The sequence below is a fragment of the Vigna unguiculata genome, chromosome 8 (assembly GCF_037176805.1).
Source record: "Vigna unguiculata cultivar grain cowpea cultivar isolate G323 ecotype 2 chromosome 8, ASM3717680v1, whole genome shotgun sequence".
NCBI classification, from domain to species: domain Eukaryota; kingdom Viridiplantae; phylum Streptophyta; class Magnoliopsida; order Fabales; family Fabaceae; genus Vigna; species Vigna unguiculata.
The window spans coordinates 3,958,778-3,971,300 of record NC_140799.1 but is presented as its reverse complement, the minus strand read 5'-3'; the positions used below and the strand labels follow the sequence as shown (position 1 = coordinate 3,971,300).

At 34.4% G+C, this 12,523-nt stretch overlaps 2 protein-coding genes across 2 annotated transcripts; one reads left to right on the top strand and one right to left on the bottom strand.

Annotated features, from left to right (window-relative positions):
- Positions 1-5,390: 5,390 nt before the first annotated feature.
- On the top strand, positions 5,391-7,970 carry LOC114193780 (protein IQ-DOMAIN 6-like). Its single transcript, XM_028083714.2, has 5 exons — positions 5,391-5,660; positions 5,763-5,966; positions 6,168-6,395; positions 6,999-7,112; positions 7,183-7,970. Exons 1-5 carry the CDS (start codon positions 5,601-5,603, stop codon positions 7,855-7,857), a joined length of 1,281 nt encoding a protein of 426 aa, XP_027939515.1. The 5' UTR covers positions 5,391-5,600; the 3' UTR covers positions 7,858-7,970.
- Positions 7,971-8,346: 376 nt separating this feature from the next.
- Positions 8,347-12,114, bottom strand: LOC114193575 (cytochrome P450 711A1-like). Its single transcript, XM_028083429.2, has 5 exons — positions 11,886-12,114; positions 10,690-10,842; positions 9,532-10,327; positions 9,346-9,441; positions 8,347-8,925 (listed from the first exon to the last, which is right to left on the bottom strand). Exons 1-5 carry the CDS (start codon positions 12,092-12,094, stop codon positions 8,593-8,595), a joined length of 1,587 nt encoding a protein of 528 aa, XP_027939230.2. The 5' UTR covers positions 12,095-12,114; the 3' UTR covers positions 8,347-8,592.
- Positions 12,115-12,523: the final 409 nt, after the last annotated feature.

Here is a 12,523-nt window from a genome sequence, read left to right as displayed (position 1 = left end):
TCTACTTTGAAAAACAAAGGCATATTATTTTGGAGATGTCGAAATTGGGCTGTAAGTTGGAAATTTTGTTACTTTTACTGGATGTTGCTTTTGTATTTGTGGTAATGGTTTCATCTTTTTCTTCCGCAGACCAATTTACATTGTAATTACTTTGAATGGGTTGATGATGAGGAATTCGATTTTCAAGGGAAAGAAACTGAAAGTGAAGTCAATGGTGGAAAAAGAGTTGATGGTGGGCAAAAAGGTGAAGAAGATGAAGTTTCTTTGAAAAGGGAGAAATTATACTGGATTTGATGAAGAAAAATGAGAAGTTGAAGATGAAATTGCAACAAGAGAAAAAAATTGGGACATTCCTGTTTTTTTTATTTGTGATATCGTGGGCCTCAACAATTGTAATGGTGTTCATGTTATTGTTCAAAGTTAATTGTAATGTTTGAGATTACTTTAGTGGGAAATGTTTTGTATTTCTGATAATTATATTTTTAGAATGGTAATGGAATTTGAAACATTTGGTTACTGTTATGTGTTAGTTTTTGGAATGGAAATGGAACTTGTAACAGTGATTAGTTTTTCATTACTACAACATATCCACTTATTATTTCCCATGAATCTCAGAATGTGCAAATTTTTCTTATTACCAGATTGAGCATATTGAAACAAAACTCACGGCAATGACCACATATGAATTAATTACAACATAATTTACTGACATAACAAAGTGGTCTGAATTGTTTTCATTGATAAACAATAAAAAGTTATCCAACATGAGCAGTCAATAAAGTGTAGCAGACAAGTGGTCCATAATTGTCAATACAATAATCTAATAGTTCTTCAATCAAAAAAGTGGTTCACTATCACTATGCCCAATATTCAAAAAAAGTGGTCCACTATCACTATGCACTGTATTCTAGAAAAGTGGTCCACCATACAAAAAAGGCAACAAAAAAGCTTGATTCCTTCACATTCACATGGGCTGTGCGGAAGTTCCAGTACTTGCCTGAGACCCTAAAACCTGTGTTCCCATTCTTCTTCTCCTTATGGTGGTTGGTGCTCTTTCTCCTTGGTTGATGGCTGCTGCAACCCGTGGTGTGGATCTGGTTCTATTGGTGGAGCTTTGGTTTGATGTTCGAGCAGTGTTGCTAGCTGCACTACCAGTTGTATGCATTTGTCCCTGCCAATTGGGTATGAATTAAAGATTCAGAAGTTGTATTTAGGAAGGAAAGAAATTGTAAATATTACAGATGTGCGCTTACCTTTCTATTTATGATTCCCCTTCTACAACTTCTTATGTTATGTCCTAATTGTTTACACCCGCTACACTTGATGATGATATTCTTCTTTGAAAGTTTGGAATGACTGACATGTTCATCAACTTCCCTTATTCTTAGCTTTTTGGATCTCCCAAGTGGAGTTTTGTAAATGGGTGGCAGTAGTTCAGGTTGATTAGTTTTTGGCCAAAGTTGTTGTCCATTGATTGGGGTAATTTGAGGGCCATAGGAAGCCTTGTAGGCACCCCTTTTGTAATACGCATGAACATAATCCTCGGGGTTTTCTACCATGGCAATCTATTTTGCTTTCCCAGCCCTCCATGGTGTTATGCCTACACTATATGTCTTCTTCACCTCGTCAATTATTTGAGCCACATTCATAATACCAACATTCATAAATCTGTCTATAAGGACCTGAGCAATCCAGTCCTTATTTGCATTTTTGTTTCCAAATACCCTTCCACATTTATGACGCCCAATAAGTGTCTTAACTTTGAAGGTTTGCCTCCCTCCAACCCTGCTAGCCATGATTAGAAAACCACATTTCTTCTTACAAATTGCCCTCACTCTCTTCTGATCATTTTTAACAAATTTTACTTCTTTTCCATTAAGAACATTATGCTCCATTAAAGCTTGTTTAAAATCTTTCAAAGATCCAAACTCCATTCCTAATTTAAATTTGAATTCTTTATTCATATCTTCAGGTCTGAACTTACAAAACTTGGGACCAACTGTGACAACACCCTCATCACTGTCAACATCAGAATCTAAGTCATTTGTATTGTAGTCCTCATTAATGTCATGCAATCCAACTTCTTCATTTGTCACAAATGCCCCTTGACCAATATCTCTTTTCCTCTTCACTCTGCTTGAATTCCGTTTGAATGATTTCCACCTATCCAAAACAGGCCCAATCTTCCTAACAGGTGGATCAATATCCATCCCAAATCCATCATCATCATCCGCCACCCTCTCTTCTTCACTATCATCTAATTTCTCTCCAGCTAACCTTCTTCATCTTTACAATTAACATCTTCAACCACTACTTCCTCTTCTGCTACCACATTTTGTTGAGCCACAACTTCCTCTTCTACAACCACATTCTGTTCAGGCATAACTTCCTCTTCTACAACCACATTATCTGCAGCCACTTCTTCCTCTTCTACAACCACATTGTTTGTAGCCACTTCTTCCTCTTCTACAACCACATTGTCTTCAGCCAATACTTCCTCTTCTCGTACCACACTCTCTTCACCCAGTACTTCCTCTTGGCGTACAACATTCTCTTCACCCATAAATTCCTCTTCTCCTACCAAATTCTCTTCAGCCACTACCTCCTCTACTACACCATCACAAATAAAGTGAACGACTTCAGGATGACTAGGTACATGTTGAACGTATATATCAACCTCTTCCTTAGTCTCCCATGCAAAGTTAGCCAATGTCATTGCTTCCTTGTCATCATTCAGCATTCGTAAATTGTTTAATAGTTTTTATTTTGAACCCTTTCACCATAGTTTAACATCACCCCCGTATTTAAACTCTTTGACGATGCCCAATGCTTCAAAATAAGACCAAAAATATGGGTCGATCCCTTTAACTACATGAATCTCACCCTCGACGTATTTAAGTTCCTTATTCCTTTCGAACCTACCCATATGATGAAAAGCAACTGCAAACCCCATTTCCAGCCCTACATTTTCAATCAATAGACAAACTAAACAAATAGAACCATACACGAACCAAAAAATGCAACCAAACCAAACCAAGAATAAAAAAAAACATGAAGGAACGAACTAACCTTATGTCGCGATTCTACTCTTCAATGCTTTAATCCCTTACATCAAGCTCCCGATTCTACTCTTCAATGCTTTAATCCCTATCCTCAAGCTCCCGATTGCTGTGTAGTGGTTTAATCCCTTCCCTCAAGCCCTCGATTGGTCTCTACAACGCTTTCGTTCAGACAAAATTACTCTCCCACTGAACAAATGACCTTTCCCTTTCTTTTTAATTCGAATAGCCACCTTCTTTTTAATTCAGACAGGTTTAATGCTTTCGTTTTACTTAATTGAAGCTGCTCTTTAATTAACACGTGCAGAAAACATAGATGGGTTACACAGCTTAAAACGGGATCCATACATGGCAGTCCGTTTGCCAGGTGTCAAACAAAACTAACGGCGTCCAAAAATGAGAACTATTTTCAATCGTTTCAAAACATGAGGGACCCAATTGGAGCAAACGGTAGTTGGGGGACTAAAAACAAAATCACACAATACTTGAGGGACGAAAAACATAATTAACCCTAAAAAATATTTGTGTGAACCTTGAGTTGGTGAAGCGGGTTTAACCCGATCCAGATTTTAAGTGAACCAAATCAAAAATTAACCCGTATTGAAATTTATAAAAAAAAATTTAATTCAACCTAACTCGAATTCATGATGGACTGAATTGATTTGCAAATTTCAACCATTTTTACATGTATATGTATCATGTATATACTATTTACTTTATTGCTTGAGTGGTTTACTTTTAAACATGATCTTGAAGAGTAAGAATATAATTCCTTTTTTATTTTTTTTCTTAATTCTTTTAATCCAAAGTAATCCAAACACTTTTTTCTCACCTTTTATCTTTAGTACTTATTTTTATCTAATTTTTCTCCCTTCACTACACGTTTAAATAAAGACATAAAATATAAAGTTGTGAGCTGGCGTAGGAGGATCCGAGGATGAAAGTGAAAGTCCTTGGATTATAGGGTCCCATATCAGTTGAGTTAACTTTCTTTTGTTATTTTTATATTTCATCATTCAAATTTCTTGCTTTTTTCTTTTTCTCATCTTTCTCTTTCTCTGAACCCTTCAATCAAATCAAACGCTTCAACAACAGTTTAAACATATAAAGGCATTTCTCCTTTGGAATTAAATGGTCCACTCCATGTCTTTTCCTTTTCTCCCTTTCCGAACATCGAGATTGGAAAGTCAAAATCTTACAATCTTTTCATTTATTTTTAAAAATTTATTATCAATTTTTAATTTAATATATGGTGAACACTACTTTTATATTACTTTTGTTTAAGTAATCATTTCATTTTATCATAAGAAATATTTAAATATAAAATCTTTCTATTTATATAACATAACTCATTTTTTTAGTAGTATTCTCATTGTCACTCATTTTATGATGTTTTAATTTAATTTGTTTGAGTTTTGTTATAATATATTATTTCTTAAGACATTTTGTACAGTTTTCACTTTATTTTGATTGTTGTCAGAAATATATATTTTTGTAAGATGAAAAATGTATTATTCTTAAGATTCAAAAATTTCTTTAATACTGTTTTATATTATGTTAACATTCTCCAGTAGCCTCATATCTTAATTTTATGATTTAGACTTCTATAACAAGAGGAAATGTATAAATTTATAAAAGCATTATTTTCATTATTTTTATTTTTTCAGTAATATCATTATTATTTTAGCATTTTTTTTTACACACAACATCATGCATTTCCTTGTCTCATATACCTTTTTTTAATAAAATAGTTTATCTCCTTTCTTCAATAAAACATCAATTATTTCCTCTTTAAATTCTTAAGAAAAAGGATATAATTAGTAAAACGAACAATAAGATATTTATAAATCACACGTAAAGAAAAAAATATTTGAAAATAGAATATAAGATTAAAAAGGAATAAAGAGATAATGTTAGTTTAAATTTTGAGAGTAAAAGTTTATAGAAGCAAAACCATAACTACATAAAGGAAGTAGTAGAATTTATTCTTCAACTATGAGAATCACATAGTTTGAATTCAAAATGCAAAAGTCAGATCTTATTATTAATCTCATTCATTATGACTCTTTAAATATTGAATTAGAGTTAAAGCAAATGAACTTATACAACTACAAACTTTGAGGTGTAACTATTCTCTCACTTTCTTCTTCTTCTTCTTCATTCCAAAACCTTTTCACTTTCTCTTTCTTTCCCCATATGAAGAGGGTCCCACACAACAAAATCACCACATTTTCACAACTCTGAAACGACGTAGTCCCAATGGAGCGGGAGATAACAGAACATGTCTTTGTCCGTTTCATGTTTGAATTTCAAATCTCGGAAAACGGCACGCACGACACAAACCCACGACCAATCAAAAACATTAAAACCACATTCTTCTCTCTCCAACATAATTCTTTTTCATTATTACCCATCTCAGTTTCAATCACAACTCATTAATCACGAACCCAAAACCAAACTCTCTTCATTAAATTTCATTTCCCCCTCCCTTAAAGCAAGCCAAAGCTTGCATCTTTAGCATCAAGCAGTTTCACCAGCCAAATGGGTGCATCTGGAAAATGGGTGAAGGCCTTGATCGGAATCAACAGCAAGAACGAACTTGTAAGTTGATTGTTGTTTCTTGCTACCAAGCCACCATTTTTATCGTTACTGTTTCTGTTTTGGTGGCAATTGAGTGAGGAAAAAACTGTTGGGTGGTTTCAGGGAGGGAAGAAGAAGAAATGGAGGCTATGGAAGAGTTCTTCTGCAGGGGAGAACAGATCTCAAGAATTCGAGTATGGCAGTGTGGCTTCCGATTCTTTCACCGCCGCAGTGGCCACAGTTGTCAGAGCTCCACCAAAGGATTTCAAACTCCTCAAGCAAGAATGGGCTGCCACACGAATTCAAACTGCTTTTCGTGCCTTCTTGGTATGTGTACGGTTTGAATTCTGATATAACTCAACTCCAATGGCTAATTCATCTTGCAAGAGACAATTTTCACTTACTTTATATGCATTGTCATATGATTGCTGGAACAGGTGTTGTTGTGTCTGCAATTCAGAACACTCGAATGTTCTTGGAATCTGCTTGTTGTGTTGGATTTTTATGATTTGGTTTTTATGTTTGTAGGCAAGAAGGGCATTGAGGGCGTTGAAGGGAGTGGTGAGGCTTCAAGCTCTTGTAAGGGGTAGACTTGTGAGGAAGCAGGCTGCAGTAACACTGAGGTGCATGCAGGCCTTGGTTCGTGTGCAGGCACGTGTGAGGGCGCGGCGCGTGCGAATGTCCATGGAGGGGCAAGCTGTGCAAAACATGCTCAATGAACGCCGCACCAAGGCTGAACTCAACAAGGAAGCTGAGGTAATGTCTCATAATTTCCTCACACAACTTGCATACAATTTCTGAGATGTTGTTGTCAGTGTTTTTCACTGATAAGAATTGGAGATTCATCTCAAAAATGAAACTTTTATTACATGAATCATCACCAAGGTAAAACACTAATGATAATTACTGATGATTACAAAAAGCATGTAAGGAATTACCTAGACTAAACTTAATGGAGATCTTTAGATGTTTCTGGTACTGTTTCAATCGGAATTCTTGTTTTATATAACCTTTGCTGACTAAAAATGCAATTTTAATTGGAGAACTACACTAAAAACACTTAACCTGTGCTTTGTTTTCAGATGGGGTCAATCAAAAATTAAAATTGAAAAGACCTCTTGTTTGGTTTGATTATAAATTGAGTTTAACTGCACTTTTGTCTTGAAACATTCAAGTGGAGTGAAGGGAGGATCATCACTCATACTTGTCTGCAAACTTTATATATTCATGCACTTAAGAAATTGCATATAAGTTTTTGTCAAATTCCTAAACCATCATCCATGCCATACAAATTTGTTTTGCACATCTTATCTCTACAGAAGATTTTGTGAGAAACATATTTTGTCAACTTGTGTGCAGGATGGTTGGTGTGATAGCAAAGGATCACTGGAAGATGTGAAGACAAAACTGCAAATGAGGCAAGAGGGAGCTTTCAAGAGGGAGAGAGCAATTGCATACTCTCTTGCCCAAAAGGTAGGTACCAACAGATTGAGAAAATATGCAACTTTTATCAATAAACATGTCTAACAGTTGACTTTTGCAGCAATGGAGATCAACCCCCATTTCAAATTCAAGAGCAAACAACACCTCTTTGAACAAGCAAGAGATAGACAAGGCTAACTGGGGATGGAGTTGGTTGGAACGTTGGATGGCAGCAAAGCCATGGGAGAGTAGATTGATGGAACAAACTCGTCATCATGCTGATGCCACAGAGAAAACTCCTCCTCCAAAGAAATGTGTGGACCTCATAAATTCAAAAAAAAATTCAGAACCATGCAATGTCAAAGTCAGAAAGAACAATGTCACCACAAGGATTTCAGCCAGACCTCCCCAAATTGGCCAAGCCACTCGTTCATCCTCAAGTCCTAGTTCTGAGTTTCACTATGATGAGAGCTCTAATTCATCTTCAATATGCACATCCATGACACCAATATCTGGGAGTGTTTCCTTGCCTTGTGAGAGGACAGAGGATAGTAGCAACAGTACTACTAGGCCTAGTTACATGAACCTGACCGAGTCAACCAAGGCAAAGCAGAAAACCAGCAGTCATCAATACAACAGATCTCAGAGGCAACAGTCCATGGATGAGTTTCAGTTTCTCAAAAGGACAGCGGTTTTCTCAAATGGAGATTCCAAAAGCATCGGTGCTTCTGACCCTTCAACCAACTTTTCTAGGCCACTTTACCTACCCACCTACATGGATAAGAAGCCACGGTGAAACGGATGATTCAATTGATTGATTGTATTCATATGTACTTATTTCCATGAAGTTCAACACTTCAACATCTTGTTGTTCAACGATCTCTGAATTTAATTACAACTGTAGCAGTAGCTTTTGTGCTTTCCCTCCTCAATACTCTACTTTAGAAATCTGTATTTGTGTGATCAATTTTTATGGGTAGTATCATGATTATACATATATATGAAGAGACTGCAAGAAGGCCTAATCAACAGAAAAATAATTCAAGAGTGAGATTTGTTGTACTGAAGCCTTGAGGTTCTTTCATTTAATAACTAGTTTTTTAAATTAGATTCTTCTATTATGTTTAAGTCTTAATAATTGATTTTTTATTGGGAGTTGGACTGCGAAAAGGTCTATTTATAGGTTGGATTAAGGTGTAAATTGGATATTGTATAAGTGAAGATGTTTCAAAGAGAAAATGGCTATCACTGAGCAAATAGAGTGAAAATTGTAAGATGGTGACAATGTCAGAAGTTCCAATTTGGAGCTTTGAATATTTTGTCTAATGAATTGGTTTTCTGAATTGTACTACCCAACAAACCAGTGGGAGAATCTGTTTTTTGTTAGAACATGATTATTCTTTTATAAAATCTGCATAAAAGCTCAATATCCTATAAGCATTGTTTTGCTTAGATCTGAGCATATTACACTTGTTTGAATTAGCGTATATTCTGCTTTGTTAAGTACAATCTTGTTGGTATCAAATCCACTTTATTGTGTTCTTCTTATGACCCTAAGCTTGACACCATGCTTGAAGTTGAGAACCATTCCATATTCCATTTCTACAGGCTTTTCCATGTTAAGGGAATGACGAAACACATATTTTCGGTACAAATGAATGAGAGTAAGCTTGAGCTCTTGTAGGGAAAATTTCTGACCAATACATGCCCGAGGACCAATTCCAAATGGTATGAATGCATAAGGGTGCCTTAGTTTCATTTCTTCACATTTGGGGTCAAACCTCTCTGGTTTAAACTTCTCTGGATCAGGAAAATTTCTTGGATCTTTTGCTAGAACTCCAAGAGCTAACCATACCCACGTCCCCTGCTCATTTCCAAAACTACATCAGTGATTACATAACTTTAAAACCCTCCATCAAAACTAACTTACCATATATGATTATTTTTGTTTGATTATCAGTGTAAACACTCTTCATATAAAGAATTGGACTTTAAACTTAACTATTACCGCAAAAGTCAAAACTAACTTACCATATATGTACCATATATGATTATTTTTATTTGATTGATAGTATAAACACTCTATGTGAAAGTCTAACTCAATTTTATAAAAATCGACTTGTAAGATAATGTTTGCATCCACTTGTATATTATAAACTCGTCTTATCCATGTTGATGTAGGATCTCTCACACTTTACATTGTTTATGCATATATTGTTTGCTCATAACATATTATCCTCGCAATTTTATAAGAGTTATATTTGTGACAAAGATGTGTTACTACCTTTGGAAGAAGGTAACCTCCTATCTCTACCTCATTTGATGTTTCTCTTGCAACCAACGGGGAGACAGTGTAAAACCTCATGGCCTCTTTAATCACCTGCATTAGAATATGGCATCATGATTGCTTATTCCTTGAAAACTCAAAATATGAATCTTACATTTCACCAAAATTTCACCATGAGCTGACCTGATCAAGATAAGGAAAACTATCATGCAGATCTTGGGCAGTGGGAATCTTATCAGATGGACCAAATTCATCAATCTCTTGAAGTAACTTTTTCTCAACTTCTAGGTGACCAGCAACCAAGTAGACAATGGATGACAAGGTAAAGGCTGTGGTAGCTGACCCAGCAAGTAAGTGCTCATAAGTGACAGCACTAATGTATTCAGGTGAAAACACATTTTCTGATACAAGCTTTGATTCTCTTGCATTCAAAATTAGTGATAAGAAGTTTTTTGAGGTTCTGTTCTTGTCCTCCATTCTCCTCTTGACAATCTCATCAAGACGACCACTCAGTTTCTCATTGATACTCTCTATTTTCCTGTCCATTGTGCCTGGTATTCTCTTCAGAATCTGTCTGAATGGCTCCTGAAGTATCGGAGCAAGTAGACCAAGTATAATGGAGAAGGAACCAGACAAGTCCATCTTAAGCTGTGTTGTGGAGTAGATGTGTTGATTGATGAAATCTGATACTTCATCATCATCATCATCACCGTTTTTCACACTGCTAACACTCTTGATTGATTCACAAAGTGAAAGGGGTTTAGAGAGATGGCCAAAGTTGACACCAAATGCTGCCTCTCCAATCACATCAGTTGCTAGCCTTAGGGAAAGATCAGAAAAGATCATGTCCTCATTTGGGGTGTCAAGATTTTGTGTTGCAGATTCTATGAATGATTGCATCATTGGCACTAAGCTAGCCAGGTGTGAGGGTTGATACACTGACAATATGGTGTTTCTCATGGTTGACCATCGTGAGTCCCTGCACAATTGCATCATCAATTTCTTTTTTCCATAGTTAGATTTTGCACATCAAACACTGTTCTCACTAGAAGACAAAGATCTTGGAAAACCATTGGATTGCAAGGAATCTTCAATTGGTTCTCAAATTAAAAATAGGAATATTTAGCACAGTGCCTACTCTATCCTACTCAAAATTCTAAAGAAATAAATCCAGAAAAATTGCTTGATAAAGAAATGTAATTATCTGAAATATCTACTGATGTATATTTTCTGTCCCTCAAGTGTGACATCAACAATTTTCTGATAGGATAATATATTTGAAAACCTTGTTGAATATATAATAACTTGTGTGATAAATTAATTATTGTTCTTTATGCATACCTGGTGAAGAAGAGCCCTTTTTGATGAAGAGGTGAAGCAGAAATAGGAGAGGGAATGCTTCTGTTTGGAATGTCTTTGAATTTCTTAATCCCCACCTCTTTACAAAGCTCTGGATCTGCTACCAAGATTAGTGGTTGTCTTCCCATGTGAAATCTGTTACATCAAACAGGGTAGGAACAACATCATCAACAGTGAAGTGAAAATCTTGAATAGAGAATTCACAAAGTTGGTGAGAAAAAAAAAAAACCAATTGTTTATTTGGATGGATAAGAATTTTGACACACTTAATGAATTAAAAAATATTTTGAAAGAATTTTATTTGGGAGAAAGATATATATATTTAAGGAATAATGATGTAGTTTTTGTGTCTAAATATTCTTTTACTTTTACTTTATATTTTACCACAAAAGTGCATTTACCAGATAAAGAAACTAATAGATTTTTTCAAAATATTTTAAAAACGGATAAAAGGGACAAGACAACGACTAACTCATCAGCTAATTAAGTTCTATTTAGCTCCAAACAAGTCTAAAGTTTGAATTTGATTAATTTAAAATTAAACATTTTTTACTCATTCATGATCATGGGTGTGTCAAATTAGGTAAAATGAGAAAAGTAAATATATTATTCATTTATTTATATAAAAATAATGATATTTTCACGATTAAATTTTGATAACTTTATTTTTACAATCTGATTTAAAATATAAAAAAAATAGAAGAACATTTAAAAAATATCACTTCAAATTATAAGATAAAGTTATGAAAATTTAGTTGTTAAAAAAATATTTTCTTTCATATATATATAAATATATATATATATATATATATATATATATATAAACAAAAATAAATTATATAAATTGACTTGAACTCAGTTTTATTTTTGTTTTATAATTTTAAAACATTAAGTATCATTATATCTACTTCTTCCCAGGTAATATGCAGTGTCCCACTACCACCTCCACCATGACACATACCTTCACAAGTCAACTATATAACCCCATCATTACATGACCAAACATGATCCACACCCAACACAATTTTTGAGGCTTTTGAATTTCAAATATTCAAGTTGGATATAATGGCAAGAATAACAGCTTTATGGAGAGAAGGAGAAGAAAATGAGAATGGTTGAACAACTGAATTTGTTGTTATTATAATTATGATGGAAATGAGTAGAAAGTAGAAAGAAACCTGTAAATTGGGCCATATTGGTCGGCAAGGAGTGAGAAAACATCAGGGCCATATTTGGCCAGCAAGTGAAGGTGCCCTAGAAGAGGCAGAGATGGTGGGCCTGGGACTTTCCTGAGTCCCCAATAGGGCCCATAAAGATAACCCAATAAGGCTCCTAACAAAGGCAGGAGGAGGATGATCATGGCTCCTAACAATTGCATGAACACCATTTTGCAAATGAGAGGGATAGAGAGTGAGGTTAGAGAAATGGTGGGGTTTTTATATTGTGGTGCTGCTGCTCAGAAAGGATTATGAACACCACCACACCAAGAGTGGAGATGCTATTTTGTCCCTTAGTGAATCATGATACCCATATAGATACACTGTAACCAATACATTACTTTTATATATATATATATATATATATATATATATATATATATATATATATATATATATATATATATATATATATATATAACAATAATATTTTGACTACTAAATTTTTGACAATTTTCTTTTTCTTAAATAATTTTGAAATATTAAAAAAAAATAAAAAATCACTTTAAAAATTCAATAAATTTAATAGTTAAAAGATTATTATATATATATATATATATATATATATATATATATAATAGAAATAAGGCGGTTAAATA

What these genes read in the sequence shown, in the direction of transcription:
- LOC114193780 (XM_028083714.2), top strand. Translation starts at nt 5,601, where the DNA reads ATGGGTGCATCTGGAAAATGGGTGAAGGCCTTGATCGGAATCAACAGC. An exon ending in CTGCTTTTCGTGCCTTCTTG is followed by an intron (nt 5,967 to 6,167) that starts GTATGTGTACGG and finishes TTATGTTTGTAG; the next exon opens with GCAAGAAGGGCATTGAGGGC. An exon ending in CATACTCTCTTGCCCAAAAG is followed by an intron (nt 7,113 to 7,182) that starts GTAGGTACCAAC and finishes TGACTTTTGCAG; the next exon opens with CAATGGAGATCAACCCCCAT.
- LOC114193575 (XM_028083429.2), bottom strand. Translation starts at nt 12,094, where the DNA reads ATGGTGTTCATGCAATTGTTAGGAGCCATGATCATCCTCCTCCTGCCT. An exon ending in AAAGGGCTCTTCTTCACCAG is followed by an intron (nt 10,328 to 10,689) that starts GTATGCATAAAG and finishes GCAATTGTGCAG; the next exon opens with GGACTCACGATGGTCAACCA. An exon ending in GAGGTTACCTTCTTCCAAAG is followed by an intron (nt 8,926 to 9,345) that starts GTAGTAACACAT and finishes GGAAATGAGCAG; the next exon opens with GGGACGTGGGTATGGTTAGC.